The following is a 25,955-nucleotide window of genomic DNA, read 5'->3' as shown; positions in this document are numbered from 1 at the left end:
TAGTGGGCTGAAGTGTTAGAACGAGTTGTAATGACAGAAAGATGTGATGGTAATGTATGTATCTGTAACATTCATCATTTAGTCTGCAGAACCTCACAGTGCACTTACTGTATGTCAGCAAAACATCACTACCGCAGCCGTTGTATGCTTTTCCACAGTAACACGTCCCTTTTTCCCCCACTTCATATTTCAATTTATTTCCAAACTCCAACATGGTATATTAGACTTCAGATAACATTTCCAGGAGAAACAAAGCCCAACAATAACAAAGAGGTATTGTTCTTCTCAAAAGAAATAAACAGGCATTATTTTACTATAAAATAAATGAAAAATGAAGACACGATTCCAAGCTTTAGCATATAGTTATCACATATCACACACACCAGAGTATAATTACATCATTACTGTCAACGGTCAAGAAACAAACTTTGCTTTCACACCAGTTATATACAGTATACAGGTACGTTTTCAAAGGAACAGTACACAGTGAATTCAAAAGCACAAAATACTTACAGAATACACTGAGACTTCAGTTCGCTAATATGTACTGCATCTCTTTATCAATGGACGTACGAATACCTCAATTTGTCAGTTTGAGTTGGTAACCAGCTAATGTAAAGAGAAGCCGCTCCTAGATTAACCTCGGTTAAAAGAAGCTTTAAAACGTTTTTTTTTTTTTTAAACAGAAGAGAGATATGAAACTGTCGGTGTCTCTCCGGAAGAGAAACGGCATGGACATATCAAGAATTCGAGGGGAAAGCAAAGTGGACATGCATTGACAAAAGAATAATACCCCCCAAAATATAAAATCACAAAACCACAGGCACAAACACAGGGTAAGAAGGAAAGAAGATAACACACCACAAATGATGAGTTAACGTAATAGAGACCCCCCCCCCCTCCCCCCCTGCAGGACTGGCACAGGCAAGAAGACAGGGCAAGCATGCATGCGTAGAGAAACACAGCGCCAACCGAAGAGTAGCTACCTCCACCACAAGTAGCCAGAAAAAGAGAGAAAAAGAACAGAGAGAAGGGTGAGAGACGGAGAAAGAGAGTTGTGCGACAATCACCATGGCTACTGCCTGTGTGGGGGTGTAGCCAGAGAGAGGAGCTGACACTCATGTGCGTATTGCAAGACAATAGGAGAGAGCAAAGGAGTGAGATCTTCGTTCAGATTGTATGCCAACCTGTAAACCTGCACTGAGTGCTCCAGTCAGACACAATGCACTTCAACTAAAAGTCAAAAGTCAAATTGGTGCTCAACAAATTTCTGCAGATGTGTTTCAACCCAGCAATCAGTGTAATTTATGTGTGATCAGTATATAATCTATATACCCCAAAATACGTACATGGGTGTGTACAGTAATTGTGAGGCGTTTACTGTGTTGAATCCAACTGGAGAAGCAGCAACATCGTTCCAGTGCCAAGAAAAATGTATCCTTATAATGAGCTTTGTTTTCTTCCGTTTTGTCTGATTGACATTACTGTGAACATGCTTTTTCGTGACGCAGACACAATGGCTTTTTTTTCCTTCACCATGGGAATTAACCAATGGAATTTCAGCCAAAGTGTAGCGGTATTTTCCATAAGTATTTTCCTACGGTGTAGAGTTTGTTGTGACGATAGATTGAAATGCAGGTTTAGAATAGCCACCAATGTGTAACAAGGCTGTCTCAGACTCCTCTCCCCTGAAACAAGTACCGCCCCTGGGGGCCAAGGTACAGTAGAACAGCAAGCAGCCCACAACATGATACTTATCTCCAGTTAGAAAAACAAGAAGCAAGCTTGCAGAAACAATCAAGAGGAAAATGACTAGAAATGGTGGTTGCCCCGCAATGTGTGTTGTTTTTGATCCATTCAATAGAAACCCGCAATGGATTTCTGTACTGGGTCGCAAATTGGACTGCCTTGCAACTTTGTCCCTTTAGTCTGTCGTCTCTCTGACTACAGTTTTAAGAGGAGGGCGCTTTTTCGCAAGGACCTGTGCCCTGCCATCCCTGTGCGAGCCAAAGACTTTTAGGAATCTGCAATAAGAAAAAAGCAAACAAAAAAGCAAACAAACAAACAAACAAAAATCACACAAGACATGTTAGTGGTGATGCATTAAGAGAAGCGAAAGTAAATCCATGACATTCCTTCACATTCTGACAATCATCCTGGCAGATTACGTGTGCATACAGTCGAGTCTATGCTGCTCGAGAGCGTGATTCTGAACGTCAACGGCAAATTAAAGACAGAAAACTCGAGGTTACATGTGTTAATCATTTTCAAAACAGAAATACTACCTGGTTACAATACTATGCTCCTCTGATTTGACTTAATTTGTCTTATCAATTGGTTCAAGCATGCAGAACAACTCAGTATCAAATAAAGCAGGGATAGATTGATCATTATAAAACAATAAATCAATATCATGCCAATTATGGAATGGCGGGTGCATCACCTTGCGTCTCAGAATGAAATGAGTGTCTATCTGTCGAGAACACCACTGTAAACTTAGCGCGACATTCAGTAGTTTAGGCGCTTTAATGAAGCCCCTTTGTCAGATTTTGGAGGAGGTCCAACAGCTTGTAGAAGGGAATACACTCGTATGTCGTACTATTGCTAATCAAGACAACGTGCAAGCAGTGTCCTTTTCTAACTATCACATTGTTTTTTTGCTTTACTCTGTAAAAAAGGCATGTCCTCTCTTTGATACTTTGAAACATGTCCACATGCAACAGCTGATTTAGTTTGCCTCTCTGCTTCGCAAGCTTACAGCAATGATGGTCGCTGCTCAAGGGCAGATATACTATGTACTGTGCATGCAACGCAGTGGAGGCTGGAAGAGCATAACCTGCATACCATGAGTCTGTCTTTAGGCATGCAATAATAGCTATTCCAAAGAGGAATTGATATGTTTAGATGCAATGCTTTCTAATATGAGAAACCTTACTGTACATATCTAAATTTGTTGGTCAAATAAATCAAGAAATTGACATCTGGTTATTACTATTAGTGCTAGAAGCAAGGTGTAGCTGATATCGACAGCGGTGTCGAGTTGGTTCTGACAACTTATCACATCCACACCTGTTCATACACACAAACAAAGACTTCTCCAAAATGAGTTTGAACGGGTGCCAGATGGTAGAAGGTAAAAAGCACAAGTACAAATGTAAATACAGTCCGTTGTTCTGCGAGTTCCGTCTCCAAAATGATTCTTGGATATTTCGGAAACTTCAGGGGGGTTGAAATGTCAAAGAGATTTTTGTATATGTTTGTCCACCCATTGCCCATCTCATAAAATGACAATTATATGTATGTCATAGCACCTTTGGCATTTGTGTCGAAAAAGACCTTGATGTAAGATGTGGGAACGTATCCCTCTTCATCCTCGTTCCTGCGCACCCGCGTCCACCCGTCACCCTTATCCTCCTCGATGACATACAGCAGCTCCCCCTCGGCCATGGAAATGGTGCCTTCATTCTGACCTGAGAAGGAGAGACAAGAAAGTAAAACGCCAAGTTATTGTTATTTTACAGAAGAGTGTGTTAAAATATTACGTTCACAAAAAGCCTATGCTGCACCAAGTTTGTTTGTAATCATCTAGCAATAACCTACAGTTGAAGTCTGAAGTTTACATACACCGTAGCCAAATACATTTTAACTTTTTCATAATTCATGACATTTAATACTAGTAAAAATTCCCTGTTTTAGGTCAGTTAGGATCACCACTTTATTTTAAGAATGTGAAATATCAGAATAATAGTAGAGAATGATTTATGTCAGCTTTTATTTCTTTCATCACATTCCCAGTGGGTCAGAAGTTTACATACACTCAATTAGTATTTGGTAGCATTGCCTTTAAATTGTGTAACTTGGGTCAAATGTTGCGGCTAGCCTTCCACAAGCTTCCCACAATAAGTTGGGTGAATATTGGCCCATTCCTCCTGACAGAGCTGGTGTAACTGAGTCAGGTTGGTAGGCCTCCTTGCTTGCACACACTTTTTCAGTTCTGCCCTCAAAATGTACATAGGATTCAGGTCAGGGCTTTGTGATGGCCACTCCAATACCTTGATTTTGTTGTCCTTAAGCCATTTTGCCATAACTTTGGAAGTATGCTTGGGGTCATTGTCCATTTGGAAGACCCATTTGCAACCAAGCTTTAACTTCCTGACTGATGTCTTGAGATGTTGCTTCAATATATCCACATAATGGATATATAATATATATATATATATCTCCCTCATGATGCCATCTATTTTGTGAAGTACACCAGTCCCTCCTGCAGCAAAGCACCCCCACAACATGATGCTGCTACCCCCGTGCTTCAAGGTTGGGATGGTGTTCTTCGGCTTGCAAGCCTTCCCCTTTTTCCTCCAAACATAACGATGGTCATTATGGCCAAACAGTTCTATTTTTGTTTCATCAGACCAGAGGACATTTCTCCAAAAAGTACAATCTTTGTCCCCATGTGCAGTTGCAAACCGTAGTCTGGCTTTTTTATGGCGGTTTTGGATCAGTGGCTTCTTCCTTTCTAAGTGGACTTTCAGGTTATGTCGATATAGGACTCATTTTACTGTGGATATAGATACTTTTGTACCTGTCTCCTCCAGCATCTTCACAAGGCCCTCTGCTGTTGTTCTGGGATTGAGTTGCCCTTTTTGCACCTAAGTACGTTCATCTCTAGGAGACAGAACCCATCTTCTTCCTGAGTGGTATGACGGCTGTGTGGTCCTATGGTGAAGATGAACGTGGTACCTTCAGGCATTTGGAAATTGCTCCCAAGGCTGAATTATTTTGATTTTCCCATGATGTCAAGAAAAGAGGCACTGAGTTTGAAGGTAGGCCTTGAAATACATCCACAGGTACACCTCCAATTGACTCAAATTATGTCTATCAGAAGCTTCTAAAGCCATGACATAATTTTCTGTAATTTTTCAACTTGTTGGAAAGGCACAGTCAACTTAGTGTATGTGCACTTCTGACCCACTGGACTTGTGATGCAGTGCATTATAAGTGAAATAATCTGTCTGTAAACAATTGTTGGAAAATTTACTTGTGTCATGCACAAAGTAGATGTCCTAACCGACTTGCCAAAATTATAGTTTGTTAACAAGACATTTGTGTAGTGGTTGAAAAACCAGTTTTAATGACTCCAACCTAAATGTATGTAAACTTCCGACTTCAACTGTATGTAAATGGCATACATAGGTGAAATTTCAGAATACGCCTCAATGAGTCATCCTCTTTACAGCACTTTATTTTTTACCTGCAGGGAAATGTTTTAACCCAACTGTACATGAACTGTACATGACGGAAGAAGCCCCTTCCCTGTTATTTGAACCAGGTGAGACATATGTTCTGAACAGTACAACAAACCCCAATCTAACAACAACACGTATTTTCAGAGGGGGCATTGGCGTACCTTCGAAAGGGTAGAGCGATTTACAAGTTCCGATAGTGGGGAGTGGGTCCTCGTCATCAAAGTCATCATCAAAGTCGGTGCTCCGAGATTTGAGGTGATGCTCTGTGCTATGATCCTCTGTATAGCTGCCGTCCGGGCTAACCGCATAAAGACGACAAACAGTTAAAGACCAACAACATGGATATTGTATGTGCAAACCCAAATATCATATCGTAAAAGGTTGCCTATATGGCCCTGGTGAGAAGTGTGTCAAATCCATAAACCAATCCATTTAGAGCTGTGTTAAAAAGCATACATTGAGTCAATAGACAGTCCTCGTTAGTTTTATTTAGAGCATAATAAATCATGTGCAACAAGCCCCCAAAGAAGTTTCAGTCAAATCGTTTAGTTCTCTGTTGTGACACACATTGTTAGCTAGCTAGTGCGAGGTTTGGTTGTGGTTTTTCAGTTTGCTGGTCCACTGATTCTGAGCTATAGTAATGAGCACATTTGTTCTACCTCTCTCGGTTGACAGGTGCACAGTTGTTGTTGACAGGTGTAGTAGCGTTGGACTCGTACAATCCACTTTGTCGTCTGTGTGGGTCACTCTTTTCTGCTAACCTTGTCTCCACCTCCAGCAGCCAGGCCTGTGGACAGACATCAAAAGGTTTCGACTCAACAATACATGATTTGCACATAAACTAGTGGAATATTTTTGATAGAGATCGGGAATGAGAAAGAGAGACAGATCAGGGGAAAGACAGTGGTGAAAGTGTCAGACAAGGGATTCAAACCCAGATTTTAGTCTGGAGCCTGCAGTTGGCAGCACTACCCCTAGACAAACACGAAATATCTAACCGGCATTGACATAAACCTTGTGTAACAGTTCAACTTACTTCATATTTCCTTGATTCCAGTTCTAACTTGTCAATATCTTGTCCGATCTCCTCTAATCGTGGGTCCACGCTGTTGGGGTCCCCCATGTGTGGGTTCTTCACGTACACGTCCTTCATTTTAGTCAGAGCATCCCTACAACACAAAATGGAACAGCTCTGTCACATTCAGAATGAACAGGCATTCATACTGAAGAGTTGATCCGAGACACAATTGGACTTTCACACATTTACTCTACCTCTGATCCACCTCTTTTTGTAGCTCCTTGTTGATGTCATTGATTTTGGCCTGGAGCTTCTTCCTCCTCTGTTCAGGAGGCAGGTGACTACAATCTTCAGGGCCAGAACCCTATGGGAAAACAAACAAACAAACCACCAAACAAACAAATCAACACCCATACATACATAACCCTATTAAAGAAGCCTAACACCATGGAGAAGTGACTTTATATTGTTTTATATATGTTTTTTTCAATGTCTTTATATTGACTTCATTTTGTTATCATCAACAATGAGATCTGAGCGTATTTGAGCAATTTTTCTCTATAGTGATCTAGATTGTACCTGTAATGTGTGCACTACAAAACAATATAGTCATCAACCATCTGAAGAGTTAGGAAACCAGTCATGCTTACCAGCTTGAGAGAAAGCTTTCCAAGTGAGGGGAGACAATGGGACGAAAAAGACACAATGTCAACATATGTTTGAAACTTTGAGACGGAAGTATGAAACTGTACAAGCACAAGCAGCAATGAAGGGTTGTGGATATTAAGATAGACGCCATGTCAGTCTGAACAGTTCATTCACCATTGGCAGCATTATATTTTATCCACCTACAGTATGAACAAATGTTAAACAATGAACAAAATGAATACACACCATTCGTAGATTGGAAAAGAACACAGTGCCAGAATACACACAATTTTCTAATTATTGTCTGCAGGTAGTAGGCTCGGACGGATCCCATTCAAAGGGAATGAGCAATAGCAGGAGCCACTATCAGTAGCCCTTAGTCACCACATCAATGTCTTAAGAGTCAATCTGCCCGTACAAAATCAACTTACCCCGCGTGTCAGACTCCTTAAACATTGCATTTTATGTTTGGAGGTCATGAACTCATTGAGGCGGTGGGAGAGGGGCTCCTTGGGCTGCTGGGGAGACTGGGGGCCGTTGGGCACGGCACCGGGTGATGGGGAGGTAGGGGGGGGAGGAGGTGGTTGGCGTGGGGAAGCTAACAAAGACATGAGCTATGGGTAAGGGTCATGGAGCGGTATGGAACAAAACAATAAATAAAATTAGGAAAATGAACACACAAACATTATTTTAAATAATAATAATAATGAAACGAAGGACAACAGAAAGAATCTGGTTACTAACACTTAAGACAGCAGTGATTAAAAGAGCATGTACAGAGTATGAGCATGTCATTGTGCGACGACGAGAGAACACTGCTCGAGCACGAGTTGAACGTTTAGATAAATTGTGCTTCCAAACAAGCATTTATTTCATATTACAAAGATGTACACTCTCCAGTTTAGGCAGACGTCTGTGCCCCGTTCAGTCCACATTATGGAACATTTCAGGTAGAAATGTCATGAAGAGAGCCAACAGGATTCCTTTTTTTCATGTCAGAGAGACGTGTGCTCTATCTACAACATGTATTTCTGTCTGAACCTTCCACAACGCGGTGCCCTGCCGAACTTGGCCCTGGCTATTACAGTACAGTAGGTAGAGGGCAGTATTGTGGACTGAAGGTGTTATTCTTACCTTGTTTCTCTTGAAAGGCCATAGTTTGCCCCTGCTGTTGCTGCGGCTGGGCTTGCCCTCCCCCCGCGAATTCAGATAGCTGGACTCTGACACGGTCCGCCTCATAGACAGACTATAGTCCTCAACTTCTACATCGCCAGGTGGCTCGAAGCCAGACTTGAAGGATTCCACCACCTGCTTGGTATCCTGTTGGGGGAAGTGATTTCATTCATCTATAATAGATGGAATATTATGAATATTCACCAAATGTATTTCAGCTTGAAGGCACCAAACTGAACCAAACAGAAGGAAATAATTAGCACTTTAAAGTGGAAGTATTCCTCTCGAAAGCCCATGTCAAAACTGCGACATGCAAAAGGGCGATTCCACCCCAGCAGGAGCAGGAAATATTTTTGGTATCTCAGATTGTTCTGGATATACTCACATAGAAACTTCATGGGACTTGAAATACTTTTGACATTTGCATCACAAACCAACATTATGATGGAATTGGCCATTTTAGGCCTAAACATGCCTTCTGTAAGACTGTGAAGTGTACATGATACAGGCAACACCTTGGTGTCATTATACTCCTTTTAGTGTGCTCTTAAAGGAGTATGTCTAGGTTCTTTTATTCAACAGGAACTCCTTCTGCTGGTGATTTGTCCAATCCCAAAAGAGGGCTATGATCTGTTTTGAAGAGTATATTGTTGCAAACAATATGTCTAAAAATAAGAAAAATAAAAAATGGTAGTTTTGAGATATTCCTATTAATATTTTTATGTTTAATAAATTAATGTTAAAATGTGTATTATCAGAATCTAGACATACATGCCCTCGCCATATGTTAGAGCATGTATCAAGTTGTGTTTAGGTCTAAAAAAGGCCTAAAACTCCCACTCATCATGATTTACAAAAAAAATGGTTTGTGATACATACAAATCTTTTCTGCTCCCGCTGAAGTGGAATCGACCTAAACTCCCCTTTGAAGCGCAGGAAGACACAATTATAGCAAAGGCATGGCTCTTGAAACCCACCACAGAAAGCGTCTCAGAGTATGAGTGCTGATCTAGGATCAGCTTTACCTTAGTTATAATCAATAGACAGGGGGACCTGATTGTACATCAACACTCTTAGTCTGAGACACTTTATACAGTCCAGACTAAAGCATTTATTTTTAACACCAGTAAGGCATATGTCAATGAATGCCCAACATCTTGATTCCTTTGCGGTATAGGATAAAACTATCATTATCGGTGACTCCGCTGTCACTATCGGCGAAAACACCCAATGACACCTGTATGCGACTTTGCATAGCAACAATTCTCATTAATGTGAAAGTGGAGACCATTAATAAAACTGCCAAAGTAAGCGTTTTGAAGGTGTGAATAATTTATGTCCTCCTATGGTCTGCTAACCCTTTACTGCTTCTGCGAATAGAACAATGGATGACGGCAATCACATTCTCTCTACACTTTGGTATAGAAATAATGTCACAAAAATGTACAACAGATTTGTCTGTGCACGTTCCACACAGTTTGTCACTATGTAAAATGACTGTACATAACAAGAACCATGTTATGCACAGGCACTAGGCTACTCACCATTGTTGGCTCGATGGATGCTGCTGCATTGGTCATGCCATCTAAACATTTGCTAACAATAGGTAACACTTTCCGATTGACCTCTGCGTAAGTCTTCATAGACTCGCCCACTTTCTCGATCCTTTTCTCCTCCATCTCCTGTATTTTCTGCAACAAAGAAAACATTGTTTGATTACTGTACCTTCAAATAGAATTATGAGTTGCTAATCACATACACATCAGTTATATTGTAAATAGTGTGGATGTGAATACTGGTAAATAATGTTTTCTCCCTGAAGCACTTTGAGTGCCTGCAAGTGCTACTGTATAACTACAGTGCCTTCAGAAAGCATCCATACCCATGGACGTATCACACATTTTGTTGTGTTAATGCCTGAATTCAAAATGGATTAAATATATATTTTTCACTAATCTACACACAGTACCCCATAACGACAAAGTTTTTCCCAAATTGATTTAAAATGAAAAACAGAAATATGTCATTTAGATATTCACACCCCTGAGTCGTTACATGATAGAATCACATTTGACTGCGATTACAGCTGTGAGTCATTCTGGGTACGTCTCTAAGAGCTTTGCACACCTGGATTATACTAAACTGAACAAAAATATAAATGCAACATGCAACCATTTCAAAGATTTGACTGAGTTACAGTTCATAAAAGGAAATCAGTTAGCAAAAGCCAACATCATCCAGGACAGAGAATAGTTGATTGAATTCCATTATCTTGGCGTTAAATGGATTTCGCCTTTGAGTTGTCTCGCTGATATGTTCTTACTCTTTCAAATGACTGCTCGACTTGAACTTGTTAGGTTGTTGGCATGCTTAGTATTATTCGGCTTTTGTTCTGTGTTGTGCTATATTTCATTTACCTTCATTTTCGGTTTTGCACATCGGCGTTAAACTAGACATGGGTCGATACCAATGTTGGCATTTTTAGCTAATATCGTCCGATTCCGATATGCTTACTGATGTATCGTGCATCCCTGATTTACATGTTGCGTTTATATTTTTGTTCAGTGTATATTTGCCAATATTCTTTTAAAATGTCTTCAAGCTTGTGAAGTTGGTTGTCAATCATTGCTAGACAGCCATCTTCAAGTCTTGCCATAAATGTTCAAGTCAATTTATGTTGAAACTGTAACTAGGCCACTCACGAAGATTAAATGTTGTTTTGGTATGCAACTTCAGTATAGATTTGGCCTTGTATATTACATTATTGTCCTGCTGAAAAGTGAATTTGTCTCCCAGTGTCTGGACCAGGTTTTCCACAAGGATTTTGCCTGTGCTTATAGATGTATTCAGTTTATTTATATCCTAAAAACTCTATAGTCCTTTCTGATGACAAGTATACCAATAACATGATGCAGCCCCACCATGATTGAAAATATGAAGAGTGGTAGGCAATGTTGGGTTGTGTCGGATTTGCCCAAACATAATACTTTGTATTCAGCACATTTTTTGCAGTATTACATAAGTGCATTGTTGCAAACAGGATGCACTTTTAGGAATACTTTTATTCTGTACAGGTTTCCTTCTTTCCACTCTATCATGTAAGTTAATATTGCGGAGTAACTACACTGTTGTTTATTTATCCTCAGTTCTCATATCACAACCATTAAACTCTGTAACTGTTTTAAAATCACAATTGTCCTCGTGGTGAAATCCATGAGCGGGTTCCTTGCTCTCTGACAACTGAGTTAGGATCTACCAATCGCTACACTTTTTCTGTGATACATAAAAAAAACTCCTGGTCTTTGTGGTTGAATCTGTGCTTGAATTTGACTACTCGATTCAGGGACCTTACAGATAATTGTAAATGTAGGGTACAGAGATGGGGTAGTCATTCAAAAATAATGTTAACCACTATTTTTGAAAACGGAATGAGTCCATGCAACTTATGATGTGATTTGTTAAGCAAATGTTTTACTCCTGAAATTATTTAGGCTTGCCATAACAAAGCGGTTGAATACTTATTGACTCAAGACATTTCAGCTTTTAATTTCTTTATGAATTTCAGAAATTCTACTTTGACATTATGGGGTATTGTGTGTAGATCAGTGAATTTTACATTCAGGCTGTAACACAACAAAATGTGGAAAAAGTCAAGGGGTGTGAATACTTTCTGAAGGCACTGTATATAAAACCAATCAATTAGTACTGTGAGGTTAAATACCTGAAAGATGTGAGGTATAAGGTTATAATAATGTTCATTCTGCTCCTTGTTAAACTTCTGCAGGTAGGTGAGGTATTCATTCTTGCTGTCCTCTGCCACTTGGTGTTTCAACTGGGCCTGCTGTCTGGCCTGTATACAGAGAAGAGGTTCAGAGATGGATTAACGATTCACACACCACCAAGTGGGACTGTAAACCCTGCAAAGATCAACAGAACTCTAACAAAGCACATTTTGTGTTAACACGCATAACAACAACAGGATGATTCCTCACAAAACTATAAAAAAGACATTTTTTGGGGGGTGGGGGAAGTCAAAAGTATTGGTTAGTGTCAAGTAGTGCGACACCTCAATCCATATTGAATGTTTACAATGACAAAATGATGGAAACATCGACCATAACAAACAACAACAAGAACAAAAGAAAAACACAAAAGGGCTCATTTTGCATGCACATAACCCACAAACATACAGTATGAGCACTGAGACACACTGTACACTGACAGGACAAGATCTATGTGCTGCTTCAGCAGACAGTTGAAGACTGTCTTCATAACACAAGACTCAAAGTAAACAAACAAAACTGAAGGGTAACATTTTGTATGCCTAACAGTATTCTTAATAATCTTGGGTAACCCTGAACTAAAATCTCATGTAATTGGTCAGCTGCTCGAATAAATTCTGGTTCCATACATGTTAAGAGAAGAGATGAAGAGATGCTAGAACGAGGAAGGGAACCATAATGAAGAGCTCCATTTGCTCTCTATACGGGGCCCGAATGTGCCCTCCTCTTCCAAAATTCCAAAGATGATAACACCGTTGAAATCGCGATGTGTGCAAATAACCTGTGATGAAAAACACAAACACTGGAACTACTGCTGCTCGTTATCTCACCAATCCCACTCCTTCCAGACAGATTCTAGGGTATCAGTTATATTTATGTATATCTGTCCACGAGAGATTACAATCTCAGCGATTATGCATTTTATTTGTGTCTATACAGTATTTGTTATTTGTGCGCAGCGCCATGAAAAAGTATTTGCCTCCTTTCTGATTTTCTCTATTTTTGCCCCCTTACACTCAATAACCACCTTTAGCTGCAACGACTGCAACCAAATGCTTCCTGTATTTCATGATCGGTTTCTTACGTCACTTTGGAGGAATTTTGGAGGTTTTCAAGCATGAACTGCTTGTTTGAGGTCCTGCTACAATGCCATTCTAAAAATTAGAATGTATTGCTTTCAAGCCATTCTGACGAGGACTTGCTTGTGTGTTTTGGATCATTGTCTTGCTGCATGACCCAGCTGCGCTTCAAGCTCACAGACGGATGGCCTGTCGTTCTCCTTTAGAATTCTCTGATACGGAGCAGAATGCATGGCTCCTTCAATGATGGCAAGTCATCCTGGTCCTGAGGCAGGAAAGCATCCCCAAAGCATCATACTACCACCACCATGCTTGGCTGTCGGTATGAGATTCTTTCCGTGGAGTGCAGTGTTTGGTTTTCCTCACTGATCCAAAACACACAAGCAAGTCTACATCAGAATGGCTGAAAAGCAACACATTTAATGTTTTGGAAAGGCCTACTCAAAGTCCAGACCTAAACCTTACTAAGAAGTTGTGACAGGGCCTGAAACGAGTGGTTCAGGCTCGAAATCCCACAAATGTCGCTGAGTTAAAGCAGAACTGCATGGAAGAAAATTAATCCGCAGCCACGTGAGAGACTCTTTAACAACTACAAAAAAGTGTTTGGTTGCAGTCATTATAGCTAAAAGGTGTTAAAACCAGTTATTGAGTGTAAGGGTGCAATTACTTTATCACACAGGGGCATTGTTTATTAAATAAATGAAATAAGTATCCAAATGTTGTGGTATTTATTCACTCAGGTTCCCTTTATCTATCTAATATTAGGATTTGGTTAAAAATCTAATAACATTCAGTGTAAAAAAAGATGCAAAATTCGACAAAAATCTGAAAGTGGGCAGATACTTTTTCATGGCACTGTATACAATACGAGTCAAAAGTTGGGACACACCTAATCATTCAAGGGTTTTTCTTTATTTTGACTATTTTCTACATTGTAAAATAAGAGTGAAGACATCAAAACTATGAAATAACACATATGGCATCAAGTAGTAACCAAAAAGTGTTAAACAAATAAATATAGATTTTTTATTCTTCAAAGTAGCCCCCTCTGCCTTGATGACAGCTTGGCACACTCTTGGCATTCTCTCAACCAGCTTCACCTGGAATGCTTTTCCAACAGTCTTGAAGGAGTTCCCACATATGCTGAGCACTTGTTGGCTGTTTTCCATCACTCTGCGGTCCGACTCATCCCAAACCATCTCAATTGGGTTGACGTCGGTTGATTGTGGAGGCCAAGTCATCTAATGCAGCACTCCATCACTCTCCCTCTTGTTTGAATATCTCTTAAACAGCATGGAGGTGTGTTGTGTCATTGTCCTGTTGAAAAACAAATGATAGTCCCACTAAGCGCAAACCAGATGGGATGGCATATCGCTGCAGAATGCTGTTGTAGCCATGCTGGTTAAATGTGCCTTGAAATCTAAATAAATCACAGACAGTGTCACCAGCAAAGCATCCGCACACCATCACACCTCCTCCTCCATGCTTCACAGTCGGAACCACACATCCGGAGATCATCCATTAACCTACTTTGCGTCTCACAAAGACACGGCGGTTGGAACCAAAAATCTCTAATTTGGACAGATTTCCACTGGTCTAATGTCCATTGCTCGTGTTGCTTGGCCCAAGCAATTTTCTTCTTCTTACTAGTGAATCGACCATGAAGGCCTGATTCACGTAGTCTCCTCTGAAGAGTTGATGTTGAGATGTGGCTGTTACTTGAACTCTGGGTCTTCCATTCCTGTGGCGGTCCTCATGAGAGCCAGTTTCATCATAGCTCTTTATGGTTTTTGCGACTGCACTTGAAGAAGCTTTAAAAGTTCTTGAAATTTTCCAGATTGACTGACCTTCATGTCTTAAAGTAATGATGGACTGTCATTTCTCTTTGCTTATTTGAGCTGTTCTTGCCATAATATGGACTTGGTCTTTTACCAAATAGGGCTATCTTCTATATACCACCGCTACCTTGTCACAACCCAACTGATTGGCTCAAACTCATTACGAAGGAAAGAAATTCCTCAAATTAACTTTTAACAAGGTACACCTGTTAATAAAAATGCATTCCAGGTGACTACCTCATGAAGTTGCTTGAGAAAATGCCAAGATTGTGCAAAGCTGTCATCAAGGCTAAGGGTGGCTACTTTGCAAAATCTCAAATATAAAATATATATTTGGATTATTTTCCCAATGTTTTGGTTACTACATGATTCCATATGTGTTATTATATAGTTTATGTCTTCACTATTATTATACAATGTAGACAATGATTTATTTATCCATTATTTTACAAGGTAAGTTGACTGAGAACACGTTCTCATTTGCAGCAACGACCTGGGGAATAGTTACAGGGGAGAGGAGGGGTTTAATTTAAACTGGGGATTAAATTAAAAATAAAAATAAAGAAAAACCATTGTGTCCAAACTTTTGACTGGTACTGCATATGAATATGTTTAGATGTGTCTTCACTCAATTATCATTTGGAAATCCTGTACACACTAACCGACCCCAGCAGTTTCTTACTATAAATACCCATTCCAAACCATAACAAGCCTTAGAAGATCTTTGGAGATCTTAATTTGAAATGATGCTCCGAGTGAAACAGACAATGTTATATCTATGGGTATACATTGAACACAGAGACAGATCCTCACAGACCTCGTAAACCTACCTTGAGAGAGCACCGCTTTAAGACATGTTAGAAAACAAAAACACTGAGTTAGTTTCAGAGCACTACAGACAGGTTTTAGACGTTCTAATTATGTGAAAGTATTTTTTTTAAATTATGATTTATGTACTGAATAAATTACTAGACTGCAAAAAGGCTTGAACTGTAAGGAACATAGTGGTTACAGTGCATTCGGAAAGAATTTACAGATTTTTACAGATTTTGTTACTTTACAGCCTTATTCTAAAATTGATTAAATACAATTTTTACCTCATTAATCTACACATAATACCCCATAATGACAAAGCAAAAACAGGTTTAGAAATGTGTGCAAATGTATTCAAAATGTAAAACTGAAATACGACATTTACATAAGTATTCAGACCCTTTGCTATGAGACTCGAAATTGAGCTCAGGTGCATCCTGTTTCCATTGATTATCCTTGAGATGTTTCTATAACTTGATTGGAGTCCACCTGTGGTATATTCAATTGATTGGACATGACTTGGAAAGGCACACACCTGTCTATACAAGGTCCCATAGATGACAGTGCATGTCAGAGCAAAAAAACAAGCCATGAGGTCGAAGGAATTGTCCTTAGAATTCCGAGACAGGATTGTGTCGAAGCACAGATCTGGGGAAGGGTGACAGCATGTCCCTAAGGACACAGTGGCATCCATCATTCTTAAATGGAAGAAGTCTGTAACCACCAAGACCCTTCCTAGAGCTGGCCGCTCGGCCAAACTGAGCAATCGGGGGAAAAGTTCCTTGGACAGGGAGGTGACCAAGAACCCGATGGTCACTCTGATAGAGCTCCTCCCATCTCCTCTGTGGAGATGGGAGAACCTTCCAGAAGGACAACCATCTCTGCAGCACTCCACCAATCATGCCTTTATGGTAGAGTGGCCAGACAGAAGCCCCTCCTCAGTAAAAGGCACATGACAGCCCGCTTGGAGTTTGCCAAAAGGAACCTAAAGGACTCTCAGACCATGAGAAACAAGATTATCTGGTCTGATGAAACCAAGATTGAACTCTTTGGCCTGAATGCTAAGTGTCAAGTCTGGAGGAAACCTGGCACCACCCCTGTGCTACGGTGAAGCATGGTGGTGGCAGCATTATGCTGCGGGGATGTTTTTCAGTGCTGCGGGGATGTTTTTCAGAATCGAGGTAAAGATGAGCGGCGCAAAGTACAGAGAGATTCTTGATGAAAACCTGATCCGGAGCGCTCAGGACCTCAGACTGGGGCAAAAGTTCACCTTCCAACAGGACAACAACCCTAAGCACACAGCCAAGACAACGCAGGAGTGGCTTTGGGACAAGTCTCTGGATGTCCTTGAGTGGCCCAGCCAGAGCTCGGACTTGAACCCCATCGAACATCTCTGGAGAGACCTGAAAATAGCTGTGCAGCGAAGCTCCCCATCCAACCTGACAGAGCTTGAGAGGATATGCAGAGAAGAATGGGAGAAACTCCCCAAATACAGGTGTGCCAGGCTTGTAGCGTCATACCCAAGAACACTCAAGGCTGTAATCGCTGCCAAAGGTGCTTAAACAAAGTACTGAGTACAGGGTCTGAATACTTATGTAAATGTGATATTTTTTTGTTTGTTTTGTTTTTATAAATGTGCATTTTTTTAAATAAAAACGTGTTTTTCTTTGTCATCATGGGGTATTGTGTGGAGATTGATGAGGGGAAAAAACAATTGAATCCATTTTAGAATAAGACTCTACCGTAACAAAATGTGGAAAACGTCAAGGGATCTGAATACTTTTCTAATGCACTGTCATGAGGAGAAAGTTGAAGTCTCTACCTATCCACTGGTGTAAATCCCCTTTCTGATTGCCAGTTCATCTACTAGATAGCATTAGGAGATCACAAGACGTCGCTTGGTCTGTTTTGGGGTAGAATCGCTGAACGGATTTAAAAATTCTTAAATTCTTAAAATTACCCTCGCAATCATGGCTTTCAAGTTACTGAGATTTTTTAAACAAGACACAGACAGTTGAGGACATTTCCAACTTCTTTTCCCATTCACTTTTCCTATTGTAAACGAGTAGATCCACGGCCCATGTGGAGGATGCGTACAAGGTAAAGTGGCTCGACAAGGAAATTCATTGCTGTACAATGACCATCAGGGTGTATTCTTTCCAGGCATATTACATGTTTGCATTTTTGGTGACTTGATCCACATTGCATACTCTATGAATATGACCATAGCGCATTGTTTATGCCCTTTATGGAGGGGTGGGGGGGGGGTCTTATGACATTGTCAGCAGTAAGATTTGAGTTTTATCTACAAACAGACAAAGGCTGTAGCTTTCAAATGATATGTCACTTTCTATTTACTGACACGTTTTTTAGTTGGGGGGGTCCAAAGCAACCAGCGTTTGGTTATTTGATTTGGTTTATTTTAGTTCATATTAGCTTCTTGAGATTCTTGACTTGTGTACAGTAGGTGGTGCATTTCACAGCGCAAAGTCAATTGCGCCTGAAGAGGTTTGCTAACTTTTTGTATCTTTATACAGATACAGGCAACCGTGCAATATCATGGCCAAATGAACTGAAATCAACTCAATGACCTGGTTTGAAGTTACTTAAATGTGATTTGGCCAAATATTTGTAACATTGCACATTTGCCCCCCCCCCCCCATCTGTCCCATATATTTTTGGTTAGTGTTGTGTTAAATTAGCTGGATTAGTAGTGGTTGTTTAATAAACTCTAAACAGTGGATTACAGTCTCTAGACTACTGTCTGGGTAAGAAATTATCAAACTCTTAAGGTCTAGAATACCAAACTTATCAAAGTAACAACAGTAACAACATTCTAGGGAAGTTCTTTCACGACTGGCAGAAAGCTAGGGCAATGTTGATATCAATCTTCCTGAGCTCAGGGATGTTGCATGTTGACACCACTGTACATTGAGTTACCTTTGTTTCTACAGTACATTGGACAGATCGGATACCTGATAAACATGTCAAAGTACTATCACTGTTTTCTGCAATCATTACTGAAATAATAGTAGTTTTTGGAATCAGCAGTACACTAGCACAGGAACACAGCTTGGTTACCATCTGAGGCATTACATTTAGAGGGAACAATGAGAAAAGCCCATAGCTGGAGCTCCATGAAGCACTGTACCACTGTCTACCAGCAGTGATTCATATTTGGCTCCAACCCAACTTCCAACAGGGCCACAGCACTCTCTTGTCAGTGAAGCTGTTGCCACGCAAACCATGCTTACAGCTTAATGAGTGGGTGAGTGGTGACTAAGAGTAGCTGCACTTTTACACACACACGCACAGACACACAGAGACAGGCGAGGCATTCGCAGTCACCCACGCACACACACACACACACGCACCCACACACACTGCTACCCATTGTCAGTCAATAACTTACTTTTTCGACGTCTGCTTTGGTCACATTGATGTCAGCATCAATCTTGTCAAAGTACTGCTGGGCTCGGTCCGCCTCCTTGCAGTCTCTCTCAAATCTCCGTTTACTCTGAGGAGAGGCAATTCACAAGTCAAGTTGGAATGGTTCAGTCGCATATCATTCATCTCTTCAATTACTCAAACCTACTCATCAGGAGGACACTTACAGATTCCAGTTGTTTCCAAGAATTCTCAATGTGTTGCTGAGCTCTGCGGCCATCATGGAAATGCTGGGTAAAAAAAAACACATAATAAAATAAGTTAAAACACTTAAAAACAGTAGTAGAATCATTTCTGGTTTAACCTCTGAGCAATTTAGTATCTATAACTAGACAGTCAAGAGACTTGTAAATCTCTTACGGCAGCTCTTACGATACTCCTTATGATGAATAATAAAGCTAGACAAAACACACAACATCCACAACAAAAAGGCATAAAATCCACTACTTAGCCTTTGCATTGAAGTGAAACTACTGAGCCAAAACTAAACTCTGATGTGCATATTCTTGACTGATTCAATGCTGCTCACAGTGTATAATACGACTTTCAAAGGGATTCAAAGATGAAGACTCAAAGGCACTTCTGCTTTTGTTTTAAGTTCAATTCAAAATATAGGAGCAGTAAATATGAATGCGATGTACAAAGCTTATGTTCAATGCCTGGTAGCATGACCTCATTTAACTTACACCATGTTCTGCTTGGGAATTGAATGAATGAAAAAGCATACATTGGAGTGAGCTATCGATGAAAGCTACCTTCACTACACGTTAGAAAATAAAAACAATCCGACACGAACGGCAGTCCAGATTTTTTAATTTTTTATTAACTCTTCTCGCACTGAGCTGAGCCATCGTCAAAGACATGTTGTCAGACAAAAGGCCACAACCAACGCCTTACAAAACTATGTGTGGGGGGGGGGAGAGAAAAGAGCTGTTTGTACATTCCACCCCCCCCCCCCATCATATTAGTTCCAGCCACCAGCTCCAGACAGAGACCTGGTTGAGGCTACTATGGATTGGTGGGGGGAGTAGGGTCAACATGTTCCCAATCCATTGACCTGGATACTTGACCCAGTTCCATCCCTGGGATGTATTGGATGTGGCGGCATACAATTGTGAGCAACATCATAACAGATTCTCAGCTTGATCCCTGGCTGTGTGGTACAGAGCAATGACAATCACCAATGACATATTTGCATCTGTTCCAGCAATTGCATTTGCTGATTTGATTTTTGGGAGTGGGGATAAAAAAAAAATGTTCAAACATTTTTTTGGAAGCATCGAGCCGCCACTGGTTGACCAGGGATTGGCTGGTTTGGCTCAGATCATGTGATATCAATAATCTCTGCGTATTCTAGCCTCAAAATAGTTTTGAGCCGCCAATGAGCATGATCCGGGAGAGTACAATTCATGACTAAGTGAGCGATGAGCAGGAAAGGGGATTTTTCTTTTACCGATTTCCTCTCTGCTTTCAGCTCCTGGATATAGCGTGTCAGCTCACAGATGATATGAGTGGTGAGATTTTCAGCGATGACCTCGTGTTGTCCGGCATAGTCGTTCAGCTCATTCAGGGTCATCAGGAAGGCCCGACAGGACGTATACCTGGTAACAAGACGAGAGGTGACCACAAAACGTGTTTAAAAACACTCACTTATTTCACATTTAATTACTTTAATCACAACTGCAGGTAGCCTAGTGGTTAAAGCATTCGGCCAGTAACCGAAAGGTTGCTGGATCGAATCCCTGAGCTGACGAGGTAAAAATCTGTCGTTCTGCCCCAGAACTAGGCAGTTAACCCACTGTTCCCCGGTATTATGAAGGATAACATCTTGATGAAAAGACAATCCTTGTGGAAAAACTCTTGGCATTAGCTACACAGTGTTCTCCGAGCAGAAATGGAGTGTTTCGCTGCAAGCCATGAAAATGCAGCCTTGTTAATCTAAAACAGCTATTTTTACCCACTAACAGCCGGTAATGAGTGGAGATGGTATATGAATTACATGACTGTACAATCATCACAAAAATAATAGCCAAATTAATGTGCACGGTCAACCTGATACTGTGAACATTAATCCTTGATGCATTTCACTCACTTGTATTCGTCTTCCTCTCTTGAGTTTTTCTTGGGCTGATATTTTTTAGAGAGGTTTCTGTTAGGGAATGGGAACAAATTTCAGTACAGGCGTGGAAAACATACAGTACACTGTAAATCAGGGACTGTGGAGAAATACAGAGGGAGATGTGTAAACACAAATATTGTATGTTTGGGTACTCATGGGAAAGGGACGCCCAGTGACAGGATATCAAAAGTACAAGCTAATTGACGGATAATCTTCTGTGTACCTCTGCATCTGGGCCTCATATGTACACATCTCTAAAAACAACAGAGTGATTTGACAAGAAAGAGCAGCATTAGAGGGGCAGTATCAGGAAGTCATCCCTTAGCTGTACAGTAAATCTCAGGATGATTCAGCCAACTAGAGATAGAGCCTACACTTACTATGAAAGCATAACGGCAAGATTCCCCTTTGAAATATCATCATACTATCTGTACAATGACGCTTATGAAAGAAAAAACGATAAATATTACATTTGTAATTATACAGCCTCTCAGCGGACTATCGTGAGCAGAAACTGAGGTTAGAATAATGACACAGCGGTAAAAACAATCTCCCCCTCTGACTGGTAGCCTCCACTGGTAGCCTCCACCCCCTGTGCTCTGATCCACACCATCTATTCTGATGTGTTGCTAGGCAGATTGCCAGGCGCGCCAGCCGCCTCTTTTTGTCTGCTTGCAGCCACATGACAAATCTGGATCCTGACACCACAGCACATGGCACAAATCCCATACGCCCAGATTCATGTTAACACTTTGAAAATAAAATGACTAACAAGTCCCTAACTGTCTGTTTGCTCTAGTCTTTTTTAAGCACCTGCTTGTCTTTTGGGGCTTTTTGCATCATTTGGAAGGCTTAATTCCTCCATTCAGTGTCCAATCTGTGCGTTCCATAGTCTGGTTTGTTTAGTCTACAGTTGCCTTAATCAATATACTACATCAACTGTACTATCAACTAACATATGTAGAGAAATTAAATCTATTATGGTTGGTGATGAAAAAAAAACACAATTTAACAAAACACTTCATATGCAACTTAAAATGGTGCCATTATCAATGATACTGGCTGGAGAACAAAACACACCCAATGAATAATCCAGTCGAGCTGATCGCTGCACTATTGCTGAGGCAGAAAACCTCTTGATATGATCTCCAGAAACAAGGTTGATGATTATGCATGCAGGGATTTGCTGCTGTGTATTCCTTGGTGAGTGCACGGCAGACAGTGATCCAACTCAACCACTGTCCCCGGGGACTGCTCTGTCAGAGACCATCACTGTCTGGCAATACCCCCATATTATACAGTGGGAAGCTCCCAAGACCATTGGAAGAAAACGAATGTGGGTCATTGCTGTGGATAACCTAGTAACCATGGTAATGCGTTGCCTACCCGGCTTACACTTCCGGTTGCACGTAGTTGAAGGCCTGTATGTATCTGTATTAATCTACTTCACTTTGTTGCTACTTGCTACATAAACTCCCACCTTTGGGTAGGCCTGGTTACATTCACCTCCGAATGTAGAAGTTTGCTTGAAGTGGGCTGAAATTCATACATTACATTTATTTTATTTTTTTACCATTGTTTAACCCAGGGGTTATTGAGAAGGCATTCTCTTTAATTATGACAACCACCTGAACAAGACGGTGCAGTGATACACTAGAGAGACAGCTGACACATGTACCACTGGACCCTCTTGCTCTGGTGTATGCATGTCTGAAATGTATATGAAAATGTGGATACCAGAGATCATTTTGTCACCTTATGACATGCGTTGCACTTGAGTGTGGCATGACTTGGATGACATTGGTGATGCAGGCTCTGTAGTCTTTTATCAAAGTTACTGAAATCGACAAAACATACCGAAACATATGTTTTAGTCGTACTGTAGGCTTCTCCTACTGCAACGCCTCAGCCATGAGAGACATGACAATATCAAAATGGGAAGTGAAGAGGATAATGTTTTCCCAGCCTTACCTGATTTGTTTTGCATAGCTGATTTCAATTTCAGATCTCTCTTTAACAAACTTTGTATACCTCTCCACAAACTCAATGCCCCAGTGGGTGTGCTTTTCCAAGTTGTCAAACTGGTCCTATAAGAAAAGAGATTAAGAATACATGATCAAAACAAAGCCATATCCTCAATTTAATTCCCAAACTCACATCCAGTAACTAGACCAGGTTACACCACCTCTGATGTGTATTTTCTTCCTAATTTATTTTGCAGCCAAGAGGCAATGTTTATGAAAAAATGTATAGAAATTAGCTATTATGGTTCAATTAGAGAGGGATATAGTCTAGAAGTCTTTGTTGAAACAGTATGTCTGTTGCTACAGTGGGCTAACACTTCTGCACATTGTATGTAGGCCTACAACCTAAACTACAGGAGGCAAATTGGGAATATAATAAGTCTATTGGCATTCAGTTGGTGAGGTGTAATAGTATATGTTGTGAACTCAAAGTAACATATGTAGTGGCGGGTTACGTTTGCATCTCTGCAATGCATAGCCTATTTGTGCACACCTGTAGGCATAAAAACAATTTTTTAAACAGCCCTCTTCAACTAAAGGTATTGTTTCCATTTCCAAATAAAAACAAATTCCATGACGTTACACATATTTAATGTATTATTTTAGACGTCACTCTCTCTGATATTTGCAATAGGCCCTTCTATGTGCGGGAAAAAACCGTAGTGTATGAGGATCCGTTCAACCTGCTGGCCCTGTTCGTCATTGTTCTTGTTTTAATAGCTATTTCAGCTATAATGTCAATTAAGGGAGACAACGGAGGAAACCCATTCCCAAATGCGTAGCCTAAAACACCGCTCTGGGGGGCAATGTTTCAAATTAAACGTTACTAGAGTCGCTGTGTAGCTGTACGTGCACAGTATGGACCCCATTTGCAATGGCTTAGTGATTGTAATAGGCTAATGGGGTAGGATATTGAAAACAACTAGCCTATTGCTTCTAACGTAGCCTGTATGGCGGGATAGATCTTGAGGTTAAAAACAAAAGTAGGCTATATTAATTAGTGACTGTAAAATCAGATGGGGTAGCCGACCGTGTCGTCTAACAGGCGACCCAGTATAGAATCGGCCACTATGCCTCCGATAATAAAGGCTGCATGCACGCGCAGAGAAGCATCATGGCAGCAGGAGCTTTAAGCTCGCTACCTTGTTGCAAGACAATGCCATCCACATGTCGTTTGTATCGGAACAGATCAAAGGTTGTCCATCAAATTAAAGCAATAGTTAAAACATGTTTCATATACTAATATATTTGCGCCGCTATCACTCGGTCGTGCTTCCGCGGTTCTACTTACCCACAGCTCTGTCCCCCATCTGCAACTCATCGTTTCAGTGCAAATTCTTCCAAATGATCCACGATTTCTATGCATGCGTCCAATGATATTATTCAGGCCTGTATCTGAGTACCAGCGTATGTCATAAGATCCCACAATGTTTGTGTAGCTTTTCACCGACGCATTCACTCATAACAAACGGTGTTTTGTCCTCAGATATTGGGTTGATTGCTGCTCCTACATGTGGGGCATCCACCCGCCTAGCCCGATGACAGCGTGCTTCACATAGAAATCTCTGCTAGAGCCTCTGCTCACGGGTAGAGTCTGGAGCGCTTGTTGTGATGGACAACGAAATGATAGGCTTTGTGATACTCAAAACGGTGGATATGTTTTTGAACAGTACGTGTATACGTGGAACTATTACGGGTTCAATTCCAGTAAGGCACGCCAAAAGTTGCAGCTTTGTAAATTGTAGGCGACTAAATACAGTAGAACATAATTATAAATAACAAACATATGATAAGGCCAACATATCTATGCAGTAGCCCTTCAACTGGTAGGCTATAACAACGTAATAACAATGGATACTGTAATAACTTACTACTGTGATGGTTTTATTTGATAGGGTAATGTAATAAAACTGGATAATGTGATGAATCACTTGGATAATGTAATACAACTGTTGAATGGATAAGGTAATCATTTTCTCTGATTAAGGTTGATAACAGCTTTTTGTTGCCCTGTGGAGTGCATGTTTGGCCAGTTGAACTATCTCCTGTGGGATCAGAGAGGTCATTCAGAGGTTGAGCTGATCAATTACCTTGAGTTGAACTATACAATAAAGCAATCATAATAATCAGACATGTGTAGTAGGCCTACATCTGAACCCCCCAAAAACGGATGTTTGTTTTGTATTTACCTGCTAATCAGTCTTAGCCTACATGAATTGCATTTTTAGGCACTATCAATGACTTATTTTATTTAATTCAAAGGGACTCTCAATCTGCTTCAAGACATCTGGTATCTTCTCAGAAACTAACTCAGGTATGACATCACCTGGGAAAACTGTCACACACACAGTAGCGGTGTGTAAACAAAATCAACATTTTAAAAAATTGCATTGTTTGCTCTGTAACCCATTAATTCATACGCCACCGTGATATACAATAAGGCCGTGACAACAAAAAGGCAATTCACTCAGTGGCAGAATAAAATCAACAACACAAAACCGGAGAGTAACATCTGTCCGGTGAAGTTCACAATGCAAATATTATATATAACAATAACAGTTATATCACCTGCAGCATGGGCAAGCAAGTGAAATATTTTCAACTGATTTAGAACCATGGATTTACAGCAAGTTAGCACAAAGACAACAGGAGCACTGCCTCCGCTATTGCACTATTTAAACTTTAACATTTAAACATCAAAGCAACAAGGCTATACTGTATATGCTTAGTTTAATACACTGAAAACAAACGTAAAGGTACCAAAAAAC

At 40.5% G+C, this 25,955-nt stretch overlaps 1 protein-coding gene across 4 annotated transcripts; it reads right to left on the bottom strand.

Annotated features, from left to right (window-relative positions):
- Nucleotides 1–172: 172 nt before the first annotated feature.
- Nucleotides 173–24,790, bottom strand: LOC109895638 (formin-binding protein 1). 4 transcript variants are annotated; one of them, XM_020489507.2, is made up of 18 exons: nt 24,479–24,790; nt 23,135–23,250; nt 21,137–21,193; nt 20,498–20,645; nt 19,212–19,274; nt 19,010–19,114; nt 15,615–15,629; nt 11,807–11,935; nt 9,630–9,776; nt 8,047–8,232; nt 7,344–7,526; nt 6,915–6,929; nt 6,519–6,628; nt 6,283–6,415; nt 5,906–6,033; nt 5,408–5,544; nt 3,312–3,470; nt 173–2,024 (listed from the first exon to the last, which is right to left on the bottom strand). In XM_020489507.2, exons 1-18 carry the CDS (start codon nt 24,551–24,553, stop codon nt 2,017–2,019), a joined length of 1,914 nt encoding a protein of 637 aa, XP_020345096.1. In that variant the 5' UTR covers nt 24,554–24,790; the 3' UTR covers nt 173–2,016. The 4 variants fall into 4 exon arrangements, with proteins under 4 accessions (XP_020345096.1, XP_020345095.1, XP_020345097.1 ...); XM_020489506.2 differs by having other exon boundaries at nt 173–3,470; XM_020489508.2 differs by lacking the exon at nt 15,615–15,629 and having other exon boundaries at nt 173–3,470.
- Nucleotides 24,791–25,955: the final 1,165 nt, after the last annotated feature.

The sequence above is a fragment of the Oncorhynchus kisutch genome, linkage group LG8 (genome assembly GCF_002021735.2).
Source record: "Oncorhynchus kisutch isolate 150728-3 linkage group LG8, Okis_V2, whole genome shotgun sequence".
NCBI classification, from domain to species: domain Eukaryota; kingdom Metazoa; phylum Chordata; class Actinopteri; order Salmoniformes; family Salmonidae; genus Oncorhynchus; species Oncorhynchus kisutch.
The sequence above is the reverse complement of the archived record's forward strand: the minus strand, read 5'-3'. Positions and strand labels throughout refer to the sequence as shown.